Here is a 25,132-nt window from a genome sequence, read left to right on the forward strand (position 1 = left end):
TCCAAGAACTTTTTCTGATGAATTGGAGAAGAGCTAGGTATTCATGTATGAACGTTTGGTTGACTGCTGTTAGGAGGCACATGTTGTACAGAGAATGTGAACATCTGGATTCCATGTAGGACTCCAACATCACCTGTGAGATGCAGCCCGATTTTGTTTTCTTCATGCTTCCCTCCTTTTTTAAGCTGTAAAATGGGAGTGATTCCTGTCTTGTTCCTGACCTTATAGGAATAGAGTGAAGACAAGAGAAATTAAGATGGGATATTTTTTGCCTTTGGAGGAGAGGTAGTAAAATAGAACTGGTGAAGTTTTAAAAAATGCTTAGGATTTACTGTTAGATTTTCTCGTTAGCTTTTCCATAGCTTACTATGTGCCAGTCTTGCTGGCAGTCTTGCAGCTGTGAGAAACTTGTAAGTCTGGCCAGGGTAGTTGTGATTTCTGTGGCTCTACACCTCAGTAAGTCTGCCCTGTTGGGAGGAAGGATAAGTTTGGATTTTTAGCTTGTTCTCTTGTTTCGATTGGTAGGACCTGGAAGCCATGAGAAATGTCAGCCCTTTGCCAGAAGGTGTATCCCTGGCTTCTTATTGTTGGTTGGAGTTAATTATGAGTCTCTGCGGTCTTTGCTGTATAATTTGGGGATTTTGCAGTAACCTCTAGGCATGATTCTCTTTGCTCTTCTCAGTATTTGCCTTTCCCACAGCTGTCACGAGAAAGTATCTCCAACAGTCTTTTTTTTTGGCTGTGCTGTGTCTCCATTGCTGTGCACGAGCCTTCTCTAGTTTCAGTGAGTGGGGGCCAGTCTTCGTTGCAGTGCACAGGCTTCTCATTGCAGTGGCCTCTCTTGTTCCGGAGCACAGCCTCTAGGCTTCAGTAGTTGTGGCTTGTGGACTCTGGAGCACTGAGTCAGTATTCGCCTCAGGGTATATGGGATCTTCTCAGAGCAGGGATTGAACCTGTGTTCCCTGCAGTGGCAGGCCGCCTCCCAACCGTTGGACCACCAGGGAAGCCCTCGTACAGTTATTTTAAATTTTGTGTTTTTTTGGCAGCGCTGCATGGCATGCAGGATCTTAGTTCCTTGACCAGAGAAACTAACCTGCACCCCCTGCGGTGGAAGCACAGAGTCTTACTGAACCACAAGGGAAGTCCCCCATGATCATTTTACAAGACTTAACAGTTTCCATATTAAAAAAAATATATATATTTATTTATTTGGCTGCTATCTTTAGTTGCAGGACACAAGAATCTAGTTCCTTGACCAGGGATTGAACCCAGGCTACCTGCAGTCTTAGCCACTGGACCACGAGGGAAGTCCCTCATATTTTAACATTAAACAAGACTTTAGTTCCTTTCACATGCTTTGGAGTCTGCTAAGTTGACCTTCCTGGATACACTGAGTCTTAGGTCCTGAGGTCTAGTATGAGTTCACTTAGAGAACTCTTGAAGTGAAGGAATACATGGGCTCACCAGCTAATCAGGTTTCTGTTCTGGAGAACTGGGCTAGGCTGTGTAAGACACATATGTTGAAATTCAGAGAGCTGGGCTTGATGCCTGTGGGCTTCGGTGTTATATAGGATTGCTATTTCAGGAAAACCAGTTAAGTTCCCTTGTCTGGTTCACATATGTTTAGCTGATTGTCTTCCTTTGTATTTGGTGAGAAATAGCATTCAACCCGACTTTTTTTGAAGCATTCCATAATACACATTTGGTTGGAAATGGGTACCTTGTTCATTTCTCAAGGGTTTTTTTTTTTTTAATCCTACTTAACGATTGAGGCTATTGCTGGCAGTCTTCATAGTTGTGAGGTGGAAAAATGGAGAACAGTTTTGTAGTGGTTTCCTATCTATTTGTTTGGGAAAAAAGATACAATTTTGGAAAGAAAGGCTGCCTTGGCATCAGTTTGGGGCCCTGCTGTCTTGGATAGACCTGGCAGACCCGAGAAACCCTTTTCTCTGTTTTCTTGAGTCTTCAGGTCTAAGAGAGTCTTTTTGAGAAAGAGCATGACATACTGAGAGAAAAATGATTTTATGGTGTGGTGAAGAGGGTCTGCCTTTGTGTTTAGGTTTTGGGTCCATATTCTGTTGATCTTTTCAACTATTTTTCCATGAAGTGGTTGTGGTTGGCAGCTCTGTTTTGGAATGAGCAACCTGGCTTTAGAAATCTCTGTCCCTTTGAGTCTTGTGTCTTTTACTCCTTTACATTTTGCCCACTGACATCATTTCTAAGGTTTTAGATCTTGGGCTACCCCTCTGGGCTTTTCCCTGGAAGTTCCCTCCATAGGTTCTTTAGTTGGTTTATGGTGGAGTTTTGGATCTGACCTTGTTGCACAGATGTCTGTGTATTGGAACTAAAAACGAGCACATGGTTTTTGTGCCTGTAGCACATGAACAGACACTGGCTTGTGATGTGTTGGAAATGGCACAGGCTGGCGGACTTGGCACTGTGTGCTTTAACAGGGGCAGAGGTAAATTGTGGCTGCAAAACCTGATACTTGGATCCTACATTAAAAGTTAGCAAAGGACATGTGTAAGTCTTAGGACACTGTAGAGGGGATTTATGGACAAGAGAGAAAGAGCATTACTATGTCATTGTTTGTATTTTAGGTTTCAAGGAATTTGAAAAGTGGCCAGTAGTTATATCAGTGTGTTGTCAACCTGTCTAGTCTAATGTTTTTAACTCCTTTTATCCCACAGATCTGTTGCCATTTAATTAGTAATTTGCAGAGTGGAAGTGGACAGAGACATCCTATGTCTTTGTTACCCGCAGCACAAGCAGTGCATAGCTGACACAAAGCACAGCTAGCCGCAGAGAAGACCTAAGGTCTTCTGCTTGCCACCTGAGGCATAGCCCACCAGTCCTACTGACATCATCCTTCAGGTCTTTCTGCTGCTAAGATGCAAGTAGTCCACTGGCAGAGTTACAGTGGCTTAACTTTGTACCCTAATGCTTGTCAAGGTGATTTGGGGAGGAGGAGAATAATATGGAATGTCGTATAGAAGGGTTAGTTAAAAATTTTACCTGGAGCCATATCATTCTTGTTGGTTTCCAAAAAACAGCATATCTAGCTTAGAATGATTATCATTTTAAATGTTTCAGATATACAAAAAGAAATTTATAAAATGTATATACTATAATAATAATGAAATGTATATTAGGTAACCATCACTAAGCTTAACAAATAACATGTTATCAGTATCTTTGAAGACCCCTGAGTGTGGCTTCCTGATTACAACTCCCCCCTCCCCCGTGTGACCACCATCCTCAATTTTATGTTAATCATTCCCTTGCTTTGTTTTTTATAGTTGTCTAGATTGGTCTTTCCATGAATGACTGCCATTAGAATGCTCTCAGGATCCTTGAGAGGGAAACTGCTTTGGATTTTTAGTTAGACAATATCTCCCCAAAGAGAGAAGGAAGCACTTATATTTGTTACTGGCCTTTCAGCCTCTTAGACCTTCTACCTCTCTAAGCTTCCTTATTTGTCCGAAAAAAACCATTCTGAGATGCTCAAATGGCTCTGCCTGGGTTTAGAGTCATATATATTTCTTTTTCTAGATCCTAGAAACTGTGATTTTCTTCTTCAAAATGTCGGGGATGGGGAGAAGAGCTGGAGTGAGGAGGCCTCGGCAGGATGTGTGCATTGGGTGCTGCTGTTCTTCAGCGCTTGGCACCGAGGAGCTTCGTCCTCAGCATGGGCAGATGGCAAAGCATTGCAGCTTCCTTTGAAAAGAGGCAACCAGCCAAATGGCTGAGGTGTGAACCCTCTGAGAGGCCAGTGCTTCAGGTTTCTGCTTGCTGAGTTTAATGTTGTATCCGCAAGTTACCGAATAGAAATCAGCTTGGACACTCTTTAGTCTTAAAGTTAATGTCCAGTGGAATTCGTTTTCCATCCCAGACCTCTGGAGTGTTGGGACTAAGCTGCAGACTGCCACAAGCAACTTTTATAAATACAGGGACTGTGTGTGCGCCTGTCTTTTTTTGATGCAGCCACCTCTCCTGTGTGTGCTGTGGGCGGGGCGTTCACAGTCGGCACCGTCATTAGACTTCTCAAGTCTCAGCATGGAGGCGGCTACAGAGGGAGTGTGAGATGGGTCAGGAATCCAGCATCTCAGCTATTTCTGAGTAAGGTCTTCACAGTATGGTTTTGAAATTCTGTTTGAAGTGAGTTCTGAGAAGCACAGACATCTGCGTTAAAACATAAATGCATAAAGATCATCCAAAGTCAAATAATTCAAAGTAGGATTTCATTTTGGATTTTCTTTGCTTTTCCCCATCTCTTGGTGCAGTTGAAGTTTTATTTAAACCTTTGGGTGAGAGTAATTTTGGAAAGTGAGCCAGCTCTAAGGTGTAGAGTCAGGCATTTAATTTGGTGGTGGATTTTTTTTTTAAGGGCTTATTTATTGAGATACAATTTATATACCACCTAAAAGTCACCTTTTTTTTTATTGCTTAGTTCTGTTAATTTTGACAGATGTCAAAATCATAACCTCTTCCACAATCAAGATATAGCATATTTTCATCACCTCCACTTCTTTCTCTTATAGTCAGTTCAGTCATCCTGAGGTGATTAGCACATTTCTATCAGAAAGACTTTTATCAGTCTTTTGGATTCCTTTCATTTCATTTCTCACCCAAAGCCAGTTGAAATTGGTGCAATGTGAAGTTACCTTTGGTGTGTCTTCAGAGATCTGGGTTTTCCAGCTGGTTTGGGAGCAGCATCACGAACAGGCATGGGGTGGTGGGGGGGTCTATGACTGGCAGCTCAAAAAAGAAGAGGCCAGCTTCTTTGGGTGCCAGGCAGAGCATCTTAACTTGAAGAGGCTCCCTTGTTGGCTGTTGGCTTTGACCCATGGCTTGGGGGCATTTTGCAGAAATCAGAGGCCTTACTGGTTGAAGATTGCATGTATATCCTGTAGTTCTATTCTCAAATCCAAAAATCCTGCCTGGTTCACTTTGGGATCTCCTGCTCCTAAGAGCAGGCCCAGAGGGAAAGCTGGTGCTCTGAAGTGGCACCTGTTCAGATTAAGAGCCTTTCTCTTGGCTTTCCTGTGAGAATCAACTCTGCATCTGAATTCCTTCCTCTAGAAATGGACTTACTAATTACCACTCAAGATGTTTTACTCTTTTAAGGTGATGGGTGTGGAAAGCTCCAAAGAGATTTCTTATTGCTTTGTAGGCTGGTGAATTCTGTAGCCAAATCTATCTAAGGAATCGCCTTAATTATTTTTCCCTCTTTAAATTTTAGTCTTTATTACAAAAGCGTGGTTGACAGTGACTCGGGTTTGCTTTATTTTTCAGTGCATCTGGGATTGAGCGCTGCAGTGATTTAAATGCATGTGTGTGCATTCTCCGCCTCATTCTCTGTGTGCTTTCTCGCCCCTCAGGAAACCCAGGTTGACAAGAACTCAAAGTGCCTTTTCTCCAGTCTCCTTCAGCCCGCTGTTCACAGGTAGGTGATCTGTTTCTTCTTCTGTAACATCTAAAAGCAGGACTGTTCTGAGACGTGTCAGGAAACACTTGCAGATGCATCGCAGAGGGAGCTGCAGGCATGTCTGCAGTTATTTTCTTCATTCCCTGCCTGCTGGGTTTGGGGTGACGCTATTTTTAAGTTGTGGAATGTGTTCTTAACTTTGGATGCTTTATAATTTGAGGTAGAGACTGCTTGCTGGTAATTAGGTGGCCCTGGCAGTTATGCAGGCTTTAGTTCAGGGTCATCACGTATAAATTAAAAGTAGGAAATACAAATTTATAGGCTCATAGCACATAAAGGACTCTGGAAGTCATATAGTTCCTGTGCCTGCTTCCAAAGGGAGTTCATGGATTATCTAATAAACATGATCCACGATGATCTGGTCTATTTTTAAAGACTTTGGGCAAAGGGGAATCACATGAACTCTTGTCTTACCCATTTTGGGAGCTAACAGTTCTTGCAGCTGTTAAGAGTTCTTATTGGATCTAATTTAAGTCTCTCCTCATGCAGCAGGGAACACAGTTGCTAAAGTAAGAAAGTGGTCAAATATCCTTTCACCTTCTCCTTTGAAGGGGAGGTTTTTCTGAGAGGGAAACCTTTTGTTCTGAGTCAGGTGTGGAGTTTCTGCTTGAATGAGCTGTAGAAAAGGACATCTGGAGCACACAGCCTCAAGTTTCAGAAACTGAGTGCTCCTCACTGGGTGTGGCTGAGAGTCCTTTAACCCAAATCCTAGTTTCAAACTCTGTTGGATATTGTGTCCCTTGAAAAAGATGATTACAAGAATTATAATCTGGGACTGGACATTTTCAGGAAAATGTTCAACAGTCTAGTGGAACCCCCATTACTGAGTAGACTGCTGTGAACTGTCAGAACAGGTGAGTTTGGTGCCTGTAATAGGCACCGGTGGAGAAGGAGGACCTCTGTTCTTAGCCCAAGCAAGGAATTAAAGGATCTTACCCTGTAGCAGAATGTCTTTCTAGTTAGTAGTTGTTTCCCTTTTAAAGTAATGAAACCCACATTTGTAGTTTCAGGTCCCATGTTCTTATTTCAAAGAACCTTAGCTGTCTTGAGTTATTTCCTTTAAGTGCTATACTACCTACAAGCTAGACCTTTCTGACCCTTCCGGAAACCTGGGCTCATTGCATTGCTCTGGGCAGCTAAAGTGAAAGTGAAAGTCGCTCATTCCTGTCTGACTCTTTGAGACCTCATGGACTGTCCATGGAATTCTTTAGGCCAGAATACTGGAGTGGGTAACCTTTCCTTTCTCCAGGGGATCTTCCCTACCCAGGGATGGAACCCAAGTCTCCCACATTGCAGGCAGATTCTTTACCAGCTGAGCCACAGGGGAAGCCCTGGGCAGCTAGGCCCTCAGTAATTAAGCTGTGTGATGAATTCCTAGAAGTTCCACTGATGGCTTTTGGAAGAGCTTTTCTGCTTGTCTTAGTGTTCAAGACCTTTGTTGGAGGAAAAAAAAAAAAAAAAAAACACCACAAACTGTATTAGATTCTGAATGTCCAGTTTCTGGTCTTTTAGAGATATTTGTTACCTCATTTTCTTAACTGGGGAACATTAAGATTCTAGCTAGGGGCTAATTCAGCTTCCTACAAAAGAAAAAGGTGTTGGAAATAACACCCTACGGGCCAAATTAGAGAAATCCCAAATTCTGACTTGTGGATAAGATCTACCAAAACAAACTGACTCTTTGCGACCTTCAACAGAAGGTTGATAAAATAGCCTTCATTCTCTGGTGATTCATGAGGAGAGAGGGTAGCTGTGCTGGGTGGCAAGAAGGAGTGAATGTGGTAGAGAACAGAACTGCATAACATGCTGGAAAGTAAGACAAACCATGTGTACCTCCCTCTGCCCCAGTTCCTACTGAGAAGCTTCCTCTAAGCTTACCTGACTTTTGCCTGACTGTGGAAGTAATTAATTATCAGGGTTGTAAATGTACTTCTCAGCCTTTGTAGCCTCAAGTGTTAGGAATTAGTTGATATCTGAAATGGTTGGGCCTCTTAGGAGTGACTATTCTGGAAAATCTCGATGTGGAAAACCCCATTTAGGAAGAAGTTGGGGCTAACATTGGGACCTTTATCTGGATTCAGCTTAACAGTTCTTGTATTTTAATAGTGCTTGCTGTCCGTGTCCATTTGGGCTTGTAAAAAGTTGCTAGCCTTGCTCCCCGAGGCAAAAATTGATACATAAATCTGTAAAAATGAATGATGTGGGTTCCATTTGAATAAAGAAGACTTCTTGTTCAAGGTTATATCCTCAGTGGCAGAGCCAGCATTAGTTGGCTTTTCCACTGTCAATCCCATGATTTTGTCTTAAAGATCCTTGATCTGTAACAGAGTAAAGGAATAATGGAATTTAAAATTGACTTCTCAGGTGTCCGGACTAGGGGGATTCCAGCCGTGGGAGCATTAGATTTTGAACTTTCTGAGAGCCATGGACCTCTGGCGTCCCTTGCTTGCTCTCTGCCTCCCTTTGCTTCCTGGCCGTGGCTTTGGGCCAGGTGCTGCTGTAACACGCTTGCTCCGTGAATCCCTCAGGTGAAACAGTGTCTCTTGTGGACGTGGACATCTCTCAGCGGGGCCTGACCTCTCCACACCCTCCAACTCCCCCTCCTCCTCCAAGAAGAAGCCTCAGCCTCCTAGGTATAGTTTCCTCCCCTCTTCCTTCTTGCCCTGTGGGAGGGTGAGCTCTGTCGACCTGTTGTTCTTTGCCAGGAACCAAACAGACTCCTGGGTTTCTAATGATGACCCAGTTATTATATTTCTTGTCCCATTCTCAGCACCCCTCTCATTTCCAAAGTGGTTAAGTGGGTCTCTTACCTGCATGCTGTAACATCTACTGTCCATATATTATTTCAATCTTTATTTATTTATAAAGAGTATTTATCTTGTTCTGAATCTACTGCCAGTGGGCAGCTTTGGGGATATCCTTACTTTCCTACTTTCAAGCAAAGGAAACCAGATTAAGATGATTGTGGCCCTCTGTGCAAAAAAGACAGGGTGAAGCTCAGGCCATTTTGCCCCCGAGGGCAGCCTGATGATCCTCTTCCCTCTCCTCTGCCTTCCCTGTGCTCATTCTGTGCCCGTATTTCTGAACCTCTTGCTTTTGTTCTCTCTTCTAGATGATATCAGTGGGACGCTGCCTACATCTGTCCTTGTGGCTCCGATGGGGTCTTCCCTGCAGTCTTTCCCCTTACCTCCGCCTCCTCCACCCCATGCCCCAGGTTAGCTTAGCTTAGAGGCAAGACTTGCAAGAGTGGGGAGAACAAAGTGAAACACTTTTGAAGGATGGGAAAGATCTATTTATGGAAATAAAAGAACTTAGGAGAAAGCTTAAATCATATCCCCTTGGCTGGACCAGAATTCCTTGGAAATGAGGCCAAGCACTGGTTATTTTAGCCTGTTTTCTTTATGGAGGCAAATCTGAGTTTTGGTAGAGATAAAAGACTGTTGGATTTTTTTTGTCTCTTTGCTACTGAAACTTGTTTGCAATCCTCGAGTCAATATCACTTAGGAAACTGCCTTAATTTCAGTAGAGTGAGGAGGTTTAATATGTTGCTGGTTTTCAAAGTTCTGTGATCTTTCTAAGCTTTTAGCATTTACTGCAGCCTTGTAAATAAGTACCAAGCATTCAGTAGCCCATACCTGCTTGACCAGCCCCCAGTGCCCAAAGAATAAAATGAATGAAATCAGCATTCTTTTCTACTTGCCTGACAAAATCTACTTGCTTGGCAAAATCGTTGCTCTTCCTGGGCAAGTTAAGAGAGTCACTATTTCCAAGGCTGCCTTACCGGCACTTCACCTCGAGGTGGGAGAAGTTGGAATCGCTCTAGGCTGGTGCAGGCCCTGAAGTAGTCACCTTAGTCAGGTTAGTGAGCTGCTGCCTCCCCCTTTCCTGGGGCTAAACGCCCCCACCCACCCTTCACAGCTTACACGAGCCCACACAGCTTTGTGTCCCAGCCCATCCAGCTCTTCCGCACTGCTTTGGCTTCCACCCTTTCCAGCTTAGCTTCTAATGCCTTGCCCGTCTTCAGTTAGCATCTCTGTTTTGGGGGGAGGGAGGGTCTACTTGAGGTTGGGAATGATAAGGAGCAACATGTGACCACTGCGCTCTTGCCCTGCAGATGCATTTCCCCGGATAGCTCCCATCCGAGCAGCTGAATCTCTGCACAGCCAGCCCCCGCAGCACCTCCAGTGTCCCCTCTACCGGCCTGACTCGAGCAGCTTTGCGGCTAGCCTTCGAGAGCTGGAGAAGGTAGGTGGTACCTGAGGACTGGCAGCTTGCCTCCTGTCACATTCTCCTAATTCTAAGCCAGGCTCCCCTTTTATTCTTTTTAGAGGAAGAGTAGTTTCTTTGCTTCTGTATTTACAGTGACAAAACAATATGTTGCTATCATTAGTTCTATGAGATGTTGTAAAATTGAATCTGAAAAAAACATCTGAACCTGGTGAGAAAAGTTATGGAGAAATATTTACATAGTCTAAGCTGACCTAGGTCCCTCATCTTTCTTTGTAGGGCTTTGGTAATGGAACTGTAAAGTTTTTCTGTTACTTTGAAGGCCTGAAAATGTGATGAACCCGATATTGATTGCTAATGGTTGAGGCACTCCTACCAGCTTCTACCTACTGCAGTGTTTGGGAAATGGGGGGTTCTTGTGGTCAGAGTAATTGTGCTGAAAACTTTGATGTTTCTGTGTTCTAACACCTTGCCACTTCTTTGATAGTGTGGTTGGTATTGGGGGCCAATGAATTGGGAAGATGCAGAGATGAAGCTGAAAGGCAAGCCTGATGGTTCTTTTCTGGTACGAGACAGCTCCGATCCTCGTTATATCCTGAGCCTCAGTTTCCGATCACAGGGTATCACTCACCACACCAGAATGGAGCACTACAGAGGTGAGAGGTGCTGGCATTTGAAGGAAACCTTCTTTCCCCTTTGGCTTTTTCTACCTTTGCTATCTGACTTTCTCATTGGAAGGATTCACAGAAATGGAACTGTGAGTAGGTAGGAAAATCTCAGGGACTCAACTGAATATTGATATATGGGCACTGATTTCGATCACGAGAAATATTGGTGGGGATGGTGAGGAACATACATGTTCCATTTAAAAGTTTTCTCAGCATCTTGTCTCTTAAATAGAGTCTGAAGAAGACTATTGAAGAACAGAATAAAGCCAGTAAAACTCTCTTCGTAGCAGGAAGAAATAACCTAGGACCATGAGACAAATTCTCCCAAGCTTTGGTTCATGATTAAACTTACCATCTAGAGATATTAGTCATGTATATAAAGAGGAGAATTTGTTGATCCTGTGACTGTTCTGTTCTGAATTTCTTTGCACGGCAGTCACATCAATGATAATTATGTCTTTTTCTGGTCAGCTTTGTAGTCTTGTAGGAAATAGTCATCAAAACTCTATGAGAATTTGTGGAATCAACATACCGTCTGTCTTCCTCTGTGGTCAGGTTGTGCTTAATATTCCAGTCATGTCGAGAAGCTGACTTGTTCAGTACTGCTGTCTGGATGGACTTTGCATCAGGACATTTGGTATTTGATTTGGGCCACGAACTTGTAATGGTTATTGGTGGCGGGGCTGGCTAACACATACTTTGTCAAAATACCTGCAATATGCTACAAATTTAAAAAATGTGGAGAACTCTGGGGAGTTTTATGGACTTGCCCCTCCGATTCTTCTTGCTCTTCCCACATGTGATCAATCTTAAATGAACTGTATGAGATACTGCATTTCATGTAAGGGGCTCTTTCATGCTCTTCTCAGGCACCACTGTATCTTTCCTGCTGTCAGCCGCGTTCTGCTGAATTAATTTGGTTTGCTTCTCTTGTTAGGCAAGAAGTAGCTGTTTAGGTCAGCATAGCTTTGTCCATGGTTTCCTCTGCCCCCACCTCTGCTTTCAAGATGCATGAAGAGAAAGGAACTTCAGTCCAAAGACTTGGGAGAATTAGAGAACTGGGGTAGACTGCTACTTGTTTTCCTGCTGTTCCTAAAAGCAAAAGTCGAATAAACAAAACAAAACGCAAAACATAGCATTTCAGAGTGAAGTGCTTTTATAAACCTATTGAAATTATAAATGACTAGGCCATGGAAATGATGAATAAATGCTTGACCTCTAGGTTCCCGATAGGCGAGATGCCTATCCCAGAGTATTTTCAAATGGTTCTCCAATTACTTTTTGTTCAAAGGAACTTTTCTGCCTTGAATAAATGGAATTTTTAATAGAAGCCCTGGGCCTTTCAGTTGCCAGTTTGCAATGGAACATTTGTCTTCATCTTTTTAAGTGATCCCGAAAGAGTAGCCAAGGTTCTCAAATCTGCAGTTCTCTTGAGTGATTAGTATCCCTTTTGTGACTCTCTTGGATTTAGTGCTTTAGTTGCTGAAGTTTTTTTGTTGTTTTTTTTTTAAGCTATGGGAGTTCAGATTGCTTTTTGCCTTTGGGATTCTAAAGTTTGGGGTGGGATCTTTGTAATACGTTGGGGTTTGGGATTTTAGAAGTTACAGAAGGAAAAGACTTAGAATTTGATTTTTGTGCTTAACATATACATGAATGAGTGAGATCCACAAAACCGCTGTTCTTGTCTTTCCTATTCTATGCATACTTGAAGATTTAAATTTTCTTGAGGAATGTCATTTAAACTCACTTTAGCATAGCTGCCTTTTCTTTATGGTCTGTGGTTTAAAGATTAATGTTCATACTCAACAAAATCTTTTTATATCTTTTTCTGACTCAAATTTATTATTGTTTAACAGAAACATTGTAAGACCTAATTTATATATTATTAAAAGCAACATCTTTCTTTCCATTAGTTGTAGAACAAGCAGGAACAGGGACCTCTGACTCAGCTTGACCACAAGCTACCTTTCCAGGAGGGAAAATCATTAAAATGTTCGAGCCAGCTTCTCAAGTCTTCCTAAAGTAAGTTTTGCATTTTTACCTCTCCTCAACTTTCCATGGCAGGAACCTTCAGCCTGTGGTGTCATCCCAAGTTTGAGGATCGCTGTCAATCAGTGGTGGAGTTCATTAAGAGGGCCATCATGCACTCCAAGAATGGGAAGTTTCTCTATTTCTTGAGATCCAGGGTTCCAGGTAAGGCTATCGTTACATTAATTATTTAACTTACTTGGGTATGATCAAGCATAATATCCACTCCTCACCTCTCCCCTCCCTCTTCTCCCACAGTTATTCAAAGCTTTATATTAATTATTTAACTTACTTGAGTATGATCATGCAGGATCTCTACCTCCACTCCTGCACCCACTCACCCAAAAAACCCCCAAACCAGAAACACTTAAAGCTTTTTTTCCTGGCTCTTGTAGCATCCACTCTTCCTCGAGCCTAGTGGGTAATATCCCGTCCTTATACGTTAATCCGCCAGGAGCCTGGTGGGCTATAGTCCGTGGGGTCACAAAGAGTTGGACACGGCTGACTAACACACATATTGAGAAGGAATCTTTGCTTCTCTGAGCACGTGAATGAGAAAACTGATCCTGCCTCTGATGTCTGGGTGTCATGTATTCACGTTTAACTTTCAGAGGTCTTTCCTTGTTCCTGATCCAGACATCTCACATTTACATGTGAAACAGAGAGCTCTCGGGTCATTTTCATGGGAAACTGGGAAAGTAAGAGTCTTCACTAGAAATGGGAGTGTCGAGGAGGCTGAATTTAATAGCAGTCTGCCCTGGATTCTGTGCATTTGTACTGAAATTTTTGTTAGAGTACTTTGTTGTGTCCTGTATCCCTGCCAGTATTGAATTCAGAGACTAGTCTCAGTTTGGGAGCACTGGCAGTACCTATCCTGCCCACTAAATAGGGGGTATCTATATCATCTCTGTTGAAGGCTGGGGCGAAGGGATGGTTTGGAGGAATCTGCTTTTATAATGTTGGAAAAAAGTAAAATGAGGAATTTGTAAGATAGAAACAGAACTTAAAATGAGAACATCGTGCTTTCCCACTGAATCAAATTAAGATTCTTAAACTAGGTGTCAAGAAATTGCTCTAAAAAGAAGTTATAGGGACGCCTCCGGCGGAACATCAGTAACATCTGATGATATCAGGAACATCAGTTGAGCCAGGTTACAGGAATGTGTTTTATAATCTTGGTGATTTCAGTAAGGCATGACAGGGTGTGAACTGTATTAATTCTCACTTCATTAACTACTTGCATCGGTGCTGTCAGCACAGTTGGGTCTCATGCAGTTGACTTGGTTAAATGGAAAAAGTTAGAATCCTTTCTTATAGGAACTGATTCTGCCTAGCCATTTTTAGAGTTTGTGGCTTTTGGGGGGTGTTTATTTAATAAACAGTATCAAATAAACTCAGTATCAAAAATAAGCTACTTCTCCACCTCAGGGATTCCCAGGTGGCTCAGTGGTAAAGAATCCCCCTGCCAATGTAGGAGACACAGGTTTGATTCCTGGGTTAAGAAGATCCCCTGGAAGAGGAAATGGCAACCCGCTCTAGTATTCTTGCTGAGAAAATCCCATGGACAGAGGAGCCTGGCAGGCTACGGCCCTTGGGGTCGCAAGAGTCGTATGCGACTGAGCACGTACACTACCCTCAGAGAGCTCTTAGCTTCAAAAAGGGGTCAGGTAGGAAGAGAAGGCAAGAGCCCATGTTAAAGTCTATATAAAGCCTGGTGGCGATTGACAGGAACAGGGTGGGTAGTCATCTCTGTTTGTGGGTGGATCCTCTCAGAGGATTCTGGAGTCTGGAGCATGTATCACTTGTAGAGTATTGAGAGACTTCATGGAATCTTAGACTCCTCAGGTATAGCTCATTTCATTCCACAAATGTGCCTTGTCTGCAGAAATTTTAAGTAAGATTTTTAACACTGCTGAAGGTCAGTACCTGCAGGGGTTGCTGCAATTTGTTATGTGCCTGCCTACCATGTGCCAGGTATTTTGTCAGGATCTTTATTAAATATCTCTTAATTTCTTGCAACAGCCTCAAAGTTAGCTAATAGATTGGTCTCTTGAAAAAAAAAGTTTGTTTTTTTTTTAAATTTTGTCAATGAAGAAACTAAGGGTGTCTCAAAAGTGAAGCCACTTACTCTAAAGGTTACCCAGCTAATTAGTGCTGAAGCCAGGATTCAAACCAATGCCCAGCTGACTCCAACTCCTGTGCTTTACTTCCCACCTTCTGCTATGGGAAAAAAAATAGCAGTAAGCAAGTTGCAGATTGAGTTTCCTGGCATAAAGGGAGGACATAAAGAAGTCAGAATTGTGTTTATCTGTGGATAAACACAGTGGAGAGTGGAGAGTGTCTTTCTAGGATACAAGTAGGATATCTATTTGCACTTAAAATTGTAATCAAATCGAGAAGGGAAAGCAAATTAGTATTTGCCCCTAGACCATAAGTGACTTCTCTTTGGAAGATTGGGACCAAGAAGACCAGGTCAGCGTTCTCCTTTACCATTGTTTGCTGCCTCCCTTTGCTTATCAGTGGTCTAGGCATTCTGTAAGGCTGACTTTATTAGGGGAGAGGATTCCCGTGAGGAGGTGGTAGTCATTAGATTTAGGTTGAGCTCTGTCAGTTTATACCAGGGATTATAACTCAGGGGATGGTAAAAGGAGCCCTTTTGTTTAGACTTTGGGTTGCTGGTAACTGCCTACAAGGGGCTCGTACTGTTTCATTTAACCCTTATGAGATCCCTTGAAGGAATGATACAGTCTCTCCCTCCTTTTTTATCTTTTTAAAAATACAGATTAAGAAACCGATGCACAGTGAATTACAGAGTCAAGATGCAGAGTCAGGTTTTTCTGGCTCAAATCTAGAGCTGAATGTACTAGCAGCATATCCAGCCTCGTGCAAAAGGAGGCCAGGGATTATAGGGATTATAAAGCCAGGCCTAATGAAAGTTCTAGATGGCACCAAGTGAGGAACAAAAAGAATTTAATAAGTAGAATAACTAGCAATTGGGGGAGGGATCATTGGTCAAAAGAATGGCCCCTGAGCTTGGTTTGTCCCTTATCTCTTCTCATGACAGTGTTGGAGCATGATCATGATAAATCTGAGGTTGCCGATTACATCTCAGTCTGGTCCAATTCACAGTAGTAAGCTAGACACCTAACACCAAGCAGCAGTCTCCAAAAGAGAATGTGATTGGATTAGCACAAAACTTCTGATGCTGTGAGAGCCAAACTCAACTTGAATGTGTTCTTCTTAGTTGGAAGAATCTCCATCATCTCTGAAGTGCCTGAAGAGAAAATATTTTTTGTTTTTTTAATCACACTTTGAGTCAGACACTCTAAGGAAATCAATTGCTTCCTCTTTTGCACCATCATTAAGACTATAATTAATTGTTCAGTGATATATTTTCCTTGTAGCTCAGATTTCTCAATTCAGTCCTGTTAACAGACATTTGGGGTTGGTCTTCAGGGAATAGTTTCTGGTCTTCAGGGAATAGTTTGTTGTGGGAGAAAGACCTGGGTGTTTGGGTGCTCAAGACTGGAAAGACATTCTTATTACTTTTTTTCTGAAAGAGATTCATCATGCCTGTGTGCATGCGTGCTAAGTCGCTTTAGTTGTATCTGACTCTGCAACCCCATGAACTGTAGCCCATGAGCCTCCTCTGTCAGTGGGGTTTTTCAGGCAAGAATACTGGACTGGGTTGCCATGCCCTCCTCCAGTGGTTCTTCCAAACCCAGGGATCAAACCCATACCTCTTACATCTCCTGCATTGGCAGCTGGTTTCTTTACAACTTGAGCCACCTGGGAAGCCCTCATGCCTAACCCTGGTCCTTTTAGGGGAAAGAGAAAAGAGCAAAGTGGCTGAAAATTGGATATGTGCATGGCATCCTGGCATGAGGACAGAGGAAAGTTCTTCATGACCACTGTTGTATCTTGCTTTTCCCTTTCAGCTGCACTGGTGTCTTATGTTGGACTTATCTCCATTTCTGACCTCTTCTGTGAACATGCTTTGGATATCAGAGCTCCAATGGTTTGCTGTGTTTGGGGGCAAACAGTGAACAGTCAAGTTGACACTAGGGAATATCAGAGAATTAACAGGTTTCAAATTGCTGTTTGTGAACCTAAGTCTAAAAATAACACAATTAAATAGGCAAGTATATGTGGTCATTAAAATTTAAGTAAGCAAACAGTCAGATAATTGTATGCTACTATTATCCTGACCTCTTTAAGTGCAAGTCCTATAGTACTGTCTTTGGGAATAAATAATTAGGTACATAAATTACTTTTGTCTCTGAAACGTCATGTTGAATTTAGCAGTATTACCCCAACCTTCTAAAAGCTTTCTGTTCATCATAGTGTAATTTACTAAAGACTATATTTAAAGCATATGAGTGAAAAGGTAAAATTCAAAGAGGCATTTGAACCCAGAATCATTTTAAAACCACTTGAGTTTAAATATATTCAGGAGAGAAATCCATGTGTGAATTTTTTTTTAATGGTATATGAGGAGAGGGCCAACCAGTGGTGTATGTGGGTGGATGAGGGCTTTTGTTGTTGTTCAGTCGCTAAATCATGTCCAACTCTTTGGGACCCCATGAACTACGGCACACCAGGCTCCTCTGTCCTCCACTAATTTCCTGTCATTTGCTCAAATTCACGTCCGTTGAATTGCTGATATGATGTAACCATCTCATCCTCTGTCATCCCCTTCTCCTCCTGCCTTCAATCTTTCCCAGCATCAGGGTCTTTTCCATTGAGTCATCTCTTCGCATCAGGTGGCCAGAGTATTGGAGCTTCAGCTTCAGCATGAGTCCTTCCAATGAATATTCAGTGTTGATTTCCTTTAGGATTGACTGGTTTGATCTCCTTGGTATCTAAGGGACTCTCAAGAGTCTTCTCCAACACCGCAAATTGAAAGCATCAGTTCTTCAGCACTCAGCCTTCTTTATGGTCCAACTCTCACATTCATACGTGACTACTGGAAAAACCATAGCTTTAAGTATATATGGACCTTTGTTGTTAAAGTGATGTCTCTGCTTTTGAATAGACTGCCTAGGTTTGTTATAGCTTTTCTGCCAAGGAGCAAATTTCTTTTAATTTCATGGCTGCAGTCACCATCCACAGTGATTTTGGAGCCGAGGAAAATAAAGTCTGCCGCTGCTTTCACTTTCTCCCCTTTTATTTGCCATGACGTGATGGGACTGGATACCCTGAACCTAGTTGTTCTAATGCTGAGTTTTAAGCCAGCTTTTTCACTCTCCTTTTTTGACCCTCATCAAGAGGCTCTTTCGGAGAAGGTGATGGAACCCCACTCCAGTACTCTTGCCTGGAAAATCCCAGGGACAGAGGAGCCTGGTAGGCTGCAGTCCATGGGGTATCTAAGAGTCGGACACGACTGAGCGACTTGACTTTCACTTATTACGTTCTTGCATTGGAGAAGGAAATGGCACCCCACTCCAGTGCTCTTGCCTGGAGAATCCCAGGGACGGTGGAGCCTCGTGGGCTGCCATCTATGGGGTCACACAGAGTCGGACATGACTGAAGCAACTTAGCAGTAGCAGTAGAAGAGGCTCTTTAGTTCTTCTTTACTTTCTACCATTAGAGTGGTATCATCTGCATATCTGAAGTTTTTGGTATTTCTCCTGGAATCTTGATTCCAGCTTGTGATTCATCCAGCCCGGCATTTCTCATGATGTACTCTGCATAGAAGTTAATAAGCAGGGTGATAGTATACACTCTTGTCATACTCCTTTCCCAATTTTGAACCAATCAGTTGTTCCTTGTCCAGTCCTACCTGTTGCTTCTTGACCTGCAAACAGGTTTCTTAGGAGACAGATAATGTGGTCTGGTATTCCCATCTCTAAGAATTTTCCATATTTTTTTGTGATACACACAGTCAATGCATTAGCATAGTCAATGAAGCAGAACTACATATTTTTCTGGAATTCTCTTGCTTTCTCCATGATCCAACAAATGTTGACAATTTGATCTCTGGTTCGTCTGCCTTTTTGTAAACCCAGCTTGTACATCAGGAAATTCTTGGTTCACATACTGCTGAAGCATGGCTTGAAGGATTTTGAGCATAGCCTTGCTAGCATATGAAATCAACACTGTTGTTTGATAGTTTGAGCATTCTTTGGCATTGCGTTTCTTTGAGATTGGAATGAAAACTGACCTTTTCCAGTCCTGTGGCCACTGCTGAGTTTTCTATATTTGCTGGCATACTGAGGGCAGCACTTGAAGAGCATCATCTTTTAGGATTTTAAATAGCTCAGCTGGAATTCCATCACCTCCACTATCTTTGTTCATAGTAACACTTCCTAAAGCCCACTTGACTTCACACTCCAGGATGTCTGGCTCTAGGTGGAGTGACCACACTATTGTGGTTATCTGAGTCATTAACATCTTTTTTGTATAGTTCTTCTGTGTATTCTTGCCACCTTTTTTTAATCTTTTCTGCTTCTGTTGGGTCCTTACTGTTCCTGTCCCTTATCATGCTCATCCTTGCATGAAATGTTCCGTTGATAGCTCCAGTTGTTTTGGAGAGATCTCTAGTCTTCCTCATTCTGTTGTTTTCCTGTTTCTTTGCTTATTCATTTGAGAAAGGCTTCTTACCTCTCCTTGCTATTCTCTGGAACTCTGCATTCAGCTGGGTGTATCTTTCCCTTTGTCCCTTGCCTTTTCCGTTTCTTCTTTCCTCAGCTATTTGTAAAGCCTCCTCAGACAACCACTTTGCCTTGTTGCATTTCTTTTGGATAGTTTTGGTCACTGCGTTCTATACCGTGTTACGAACTTCTTCTATAGTGCTTCAGGCACTCTACCAGATCTAATTCCTTGAATCTATTCGTCATCTCCACCATATAATTAAAAGGGATTTGATTTAGATCATACCTGAGTGGCCTAGTGATTTTCCCTATTTTCTTCAATTTAAGCCTGAATTTTGAAATAAGGAGCTCGTGATCTGAGCTTGTGTTTCCATCGTGTAGTGGTTAGCAGGTCAGTTTTACATGCAGAAAGTCCTGGTTTCGACCCCCCGGGGAACCAGCCCCTGAGGGTGAGGGTTACAGTGCTTTAAAAATATAAGCGTTAGATTTAAAGAGATAGGGGTGAGAAGTCAAGGACTAAGAGAGACTGGTCCTGAATCAAGAAGCTGTGACTGTCTTGACAGCACCCCCTGTTAAGACAGTCACACGGGCAGATGCTCTGGAAGACTCCTGGAGAGCCCTCCTTTGAGGTTCCCTGGGCTAAACTCTTCCTCAGACAGAGCAAGTGCTCAGGGAAGGCCAGCTCTGTTGGTTCTGTGCTGTGAGCAAATTCTCTAAGCTCAGGAGGCCTCAGTTTCTTCATTGTGCAGTGGGGGGTAATAGTGGTATGTGTTGGGAGCACAGCTTTGAAGACTGAGGTAAATGATTTTAAGATAAGCTTACTTATATAGCATGAAATGTATTTCAATTTTTTTAGAAAGTCTGTTATTAACAACCACGAAAAGGCTTTGGGAGACAATCTGCAAGCTTTAATTTTTTCTTCTCATGGCTTCAAACAAAATTTTAAAACTGTTTGAAATTAAACTCCCAAAATATTTTATTTTCCAACAAGTTGTGTCTACAGAGTTTGATTTGATTCAACAATGGTTGAGAAAAGAATTCTTTCAAAGGTTTTGCAACTCAGATTCTTTCTGAGAGCAGTTTGCTTACCTTCCATAGTCCTTTGTTTATTGAAACAAGAGTATTCTTTATTCTCTTGAACGTGTTTCAATGTCCCTGCCATTGTGGGTGTCTCCATTCTGTGGCATTGACCCCTGGGGGCTGGAATTTCCCAGCATGGAGCCTGCTGATACTGTGATGAAACATGAGTGTGGGGCTTCCATTGGGCTTGACTGGCCTTAGTCAGCAGGCACTTGTACACAGAACAGTACCAACTCCAGCTTGCCCAAGCTACTGTAGTTGCTTTTCTTTTAAAAGTATTATCCTAGGCTTCCCAGGTGGTACATCCTGGGCTTCCCAGGTGGCGCAGTGGTAAAGAATCCACTTGCCAAGCAGGAGACGCAGGAGATGCTCATTTGATTCCTGGGTCGGGAAGATCCGTTGGAGAAGGAAATGGTCAACCCACTCTAGTATTGTTGCCTGGAAAATTCCATGGACAGAGGAGCCTGGTGGGGTACAGTTCATGGGGTTGCAAGGAGTTAGACACAACTGAGCACACACAATTAAAGTGAACCTTTAAAAAAATAGTTAACCAATATGAATATTATTTGGAAGCTGTTTATCTAAAAAAGAAAAAGTATTATCATCTTTTTTTCTGTTCCTGTACCCAACCTAAATTTTCAGAAGTAAGAAGGGTGGTTGGTGGGGGTGGAGGATTGACGGGGAGTAAAAGGTAGCTAAACCTGATTGTCCAGGCTTGAAGTAAGTGACTGTGTTACCGGCCTGTAAAATTTGATCCTAGCTGCTGCCTTCTGCTTACTGTCTCTCAGTTGGAATTTGGTGGGGACCCCTCTGAACAGCCTTTTTGAGTCCTCACCTTCCAAGATACTCTAGATGCTACACAAGTGTCTCCCATTCCCAACAAGGATGCCTTTGACTGTTGTCCTTGGGCCTGAGATTGGCCACTTGGCTCCAAGCAAAGTCTCTAGCTTGACATTTTTCACTGAACTGTTTGAAGAGCAAGACTCTCAGTTGTTAGAAGTCAGGCTGGGGAAGCCCCCTGCCAGAGGATAGGCTCCCCTGAGTATGAAATATGGTAGCAGTACTATGGAAACCAAGTTTTGTGGAAGGGCGCTTTTGCACAGAAGACATATGTGAACTGTAAAGAAGCACCATTTCCCTTCCCTGGATTCTCTTCATGAGGAAGATTATATATAGTTAGCTGCCTTGTCTCATCTGAATATTTCTCTCGGTTTTTGTTCTTGAAGGACTGCCACCAACTCCAGTCCAGTTGCTCTATCCAGTGTCCCGATTCAGCAATGTCAAATCCCTCCAGCACCTTTGCCGATTCCGAATCCGACAGCTCGTCCGGATCGATCACATCCCGGATCTCCCACTGCCTAAGTATGATGGGGTCTTTAGAGCCGGAGCAGGAATGGAGGGTTATTTAAAGTGTCAGTGAGGCCTGCAAGTGGAGTGTACAGGCAGAGCCTGGCAACTCCCAGGCGTCATTTTTCACTTCTCCTGCGTCTTAGCACCTACCTTAGAAATGTCACAGTACAGCCAAGAAGGAGGAAGGTGTGTGCGTGTGTCACTTTCCCTTGTGCAGACTCTGTGAAGAGTAGAGTGGAGATGGTAAGAGTGAGGGAGACAGAACTATAATAAGTGAGAACATGGGAATTTTCTCAAGTTGGCAGAGACTCTTTGGTGTTGTCTCAACCATATAGGGAATGAAAACAAGGGAGGGTTGAATAAAGGTGATCTTTCTTTTTTAAGTTCTGTATAACACTTGTGTGTACCCTTCTTTTGTATTATTCGTAGGCCTCTGATCTCTTATATCCGAAAGTTCTACTACTATGATCCTCAGGAAGAGGTATACCTGTCTCTAAAGGAAGCGCAGCTCATTTCCAAACAGAAGCAAGAGGTGTTGGAACCCTCCACGTAGCGAGGGGCCCCCTGCTGGTCACCACCAAGGGTATGCATACTCCACCTCACTGTCCAGCCTGGTCTCTTCCTGGGCAGTTATCCTGCACTGGGCCTTGCCCCCTTCCTCCCACCCCATGCACATATCCCAATCCAGGCATCTGTCCAGAGAGTTGCCACATCTGATCATGGAGTCCCAGGGGGGCACATACCCCAACAGGGAGAAGAACAGATAGACAAGAAAGGCTTGAGTATTTGCAAAGCAACATGCATGCTAATCACTGAATATATATAAAGAGGAGGACATAGAAGTGCAGCTGTTGGACAAATGACATGTAAAGCAGGAAACCAAAGGGGAAGAAAACTTCATCAGAGGGAACACAAAATGCCCTTAATTGCAACAGGCATGCACTTCAGTGAGAGTTCTACTATCCCATGGCTTGGAATATAGGGATGAGGAAAAAACAGCTTGCTCTTCTGTTTAAAATTCCATCTGGGCCACCGAAAAGTAAATTGGTGAAAAGAATAAATGAATTAACTAAGGGATTCATTTATGTAAGAGTGTATCCCATTGCTATACTGGTTTTATTTATTTGTTTTCCCATAAAATACCTTGGAATACTGGTTTGTACAGGTAGATTCTAATTAGTCTTGGGGATTCCCTGGTGGTCCAGTGGTTAGAACTGTATGCTTCCAGTGCTGAGGGCTCCAGTTCGATCCCTGGTTGGGGAACTAAGATCCCCACATGCCTCGGAGCTCAGCCGAAAAAAAAAGTCTTCTTAAATTACATTACTGTGAATATTGAAAGTAGAGGTAAGTAGGGAACAGAATTACCAGAAAGTGGTGATTTTGGTAGTAAGGGTTACGTGTAAGATCTCACGTTCTAGTGATCTACTGCTGGTGTCAAAGACTACCCTTACCCCCTCTCAGTGGGGAGTGTCCTTTCTAAGCACTGAATTCTTCTAACCTCATCTGTTTCTAATCCCATCCCCCATACAGAAGAAAGGGGGAAAACCCATAGGTGGGACAGCTTTAGAGTGGAAAGGGGGCTTTAACTCTTCCCACCCTCTCAGCTCTCTTCATAATGGGAGAGAGTGACAACTGGTGTTTTTGTTCCGTGGGTGTTTTGGGGCCATGGCTCAGATGACCCCAGCTATGTGTCTCCTCTTGGCTCTGGATGTCTCTGATCCTGTGCTCTTGAGGGGAGAGCATGTGAGCCAGGACTAGCCAGGGGAAGAGGAATGAAGAGAGATCAAGAAATGGTAACTCCGGGAGGCAGTTAAGTTTTAACTTAAAGGATCCTGGGCTGGATGTGCAGTTTCTGTGTCAAATCTTCAGTTACAGGTATACCTGGGAGATGTATCACGGGTTCTGTTCCAGACCACTGGAAAAAAGCAAATATCACAGTAAAGCAAGTCACATGATTTTTTTGGTTTCCCAACGCATATAAAGAGTTTTGTCTACACTATACTGTGGTCTGTTAAGTGTGCACTAGCATTATGTCTAAAAAATCTACATACCTTAATTTAAAAATATTTTATTGCTAAAAAATGCTAACTGTCATCTGACAACGTGGAGTTCCCGCAAACCTTCAACTTGTAAAAGCGCAACAAAACAAGTTAAATGAGGTTTGCCTGTATTGGCAAGTTTTGTGCACTCAGAAGTGTCTCCTAAAACATTTAAGGGCTCTTTTGTCTAGGAGGGTTTCTCTGTTTGGTGGCTTTGCAATGATTAGGGTAGGGAACTAGGGGGACCCACCTACTCATCTGCACTGTTGAGGAATAATTGGCACTGTTCAATTAGAGCACTGCTTCTGTAGGTGCTGTGCCTTAGGAGGAGCCTACATGAGCACATGTATATTCAGAGAAAGGTTAGGGATGGTGGGGACTGTCCACACTTCATAATGCAGGGAATAAATGATTATCATGGACCAGAGAAGTTTTAGGGTGAGAGGGGCTTGGAGGCCAAAAGAAGTGTTTGATAGATTTTCCTAAGAGTAATCAAACTTATTCTGTGTGGTTCCAGGGGGCAGGGCAGGAACACAGAGTAAGTTATAAACAGAGTTCAGTCTCCAGCTTTATTTCTACTTTATTTTGTTTTTGGTCGCACTGCGCAGCATATAGAACTTTCCTGACCAGGGATTGAACCTGTGCCCCAAGCAGCAGAAGCTTGGATTCTTAACCACTGGACTGTCAGGGAAGTCCTCAGTTTATCTTTAGAAGAACCTTTTGAACAGATCCAAGTATGGAATGGTTTTCCGCAGGAGTTAGTGAGTTCCCCATTTGTTGATTCAGCAGACCTCTATATATTAAGTAGGCAGTATGAATTGAGAAGAGAGTGCTGAACAAGATAGTCAAAGGCCCTGTTCTCACAGAGCTGCAGTTCTTTAGGGAGGATAGCAACAAGTGAGTCAGGGAATAGGCTAGTTTCAGTTGACTGTGCATGTTGTGAGGGAAATTAAATTGGGTGAAGTTCAGTGGTTAGTGGTAACATGTCATTCATACTCAAGTTTGAATGATCAGGGAAGGCTCTTGTGAGGAGGTGGCATTTTAGCTGAGATTTGAATATCAAGGAGTTAACTGTGAGAGGACCTGGGAGCAGACATTCTAGGCAAGAGATCCTCTAAGTACAAAAGCCCTGATATGATCAGGCATAGGCTGGGGCTGGCCATTGGTCATGAGCGTGGAGGGGCAGTCATATATTAGTAGAGGATTGCACTGAACTCCTGGGGTCTCTTTTTTGCTGTGACACTGGGGTTGTTGCTTGTAGCAGAGAATAAACCACCCTGCTGTGCTTGCTCTGAGGACCTCTTGAAAAAACAAGGAAGTTCTCTTGGGAACACTTCCCAAGGGAAAGGCCTTTTAAGCTATGAAATTTGGCCATTAGGATTTCTCGTTGGTCAGACTTGTTTTAATTTCAGAGTTCTTAGTGGCCACTTGGTCTGTGCATGCTGTTTCCTGGAGAATTTCTTGCCAGGGCGCTTGGAGTTACGGGACAGAGTGACAGCTGGCACAGTGCCCTTCTTGAATCGGAAGGTTAATGCCACACCGGCCTTTGTGACGATATGTCAGCCCTCTTCACTGGCCAGAAGCCGCAGGCTTGCAGCTGTTTCTAGCCTGACTCGCCAGGGATTCCTCCAGGGACCCGGTTCCTTTTTTTGGTCCCTA

The 25,132-nt window shown here is 43.0% G+C and overlaps 1 protein-coding gene across 3 annotated transcripts in view; it reads left to right on the forward strand.

Moving 5' to 3' along the window:
* SOCS7 (suppressor of cytokine signaling 7) overlaps positions 1 to 25,132 on the forward strand; it is a 34,148-nt gene that overhangs the window by 3,064 nt on the left and 5,952 nt on the right. The window contains exons 2-9 of one of the 3 annotated variants that reach the window (XM_005911841.3): positions 5,382 to 5,446; positions 8,017 to 8,121; positions 8,601 to 8,702; positions 9,603 to 9,733; positions 10,203 to 10,371; positions 12,448 to 12,576; positions 21,311 to 21,446; positions 21,864 to 22,017. In XM_005911841.3, coding sequence (XP_005911903.3) covers positions 5,382 to 5,446; positions 8,017 to 8,121; positions 8,601 to 8,702; positions 9,603 to 9,733; positions 10,203 to 10,371; positions 12,448 to 12,576; positions 21,311 to 21,446; positions 21,864 to 21,987 — 961 coding nt within the window. In that variant the 3' untranslated portion in view covers positions 21,988 to 22,017. The remainder of the gene's footprint in view (positions 1 to 5,381; positions 5,447 to 8,016; positions 8,122 to 8,600; positions 8,703 to 9,602; positions 9,734 to 10,202; positions 10,372 to 12,447; positions 12,577 to 21,310; positions 21,447 to 21,863; positions 22,018 to 25,132) is intronic. The other 2 variants (XM_070389759.1, XM_070389760.1) reach the window with 2 other exon arrangements.

The sequence above is a fragment of the Bos mutus genome, chromosome 19 (genome assembly GCF_027580195.1).
Source record: "Bos mutus isolate GX-2022 chromosome 19, NWIPB_WYAK_1.1, whole genome shotgun sequence".
NCBI classification, from domain to species: Eukaryota; Metazoa; Chordata; class Mammalia; order Artiodactyla; family Bovidae; genus Bos; species Bos mutus.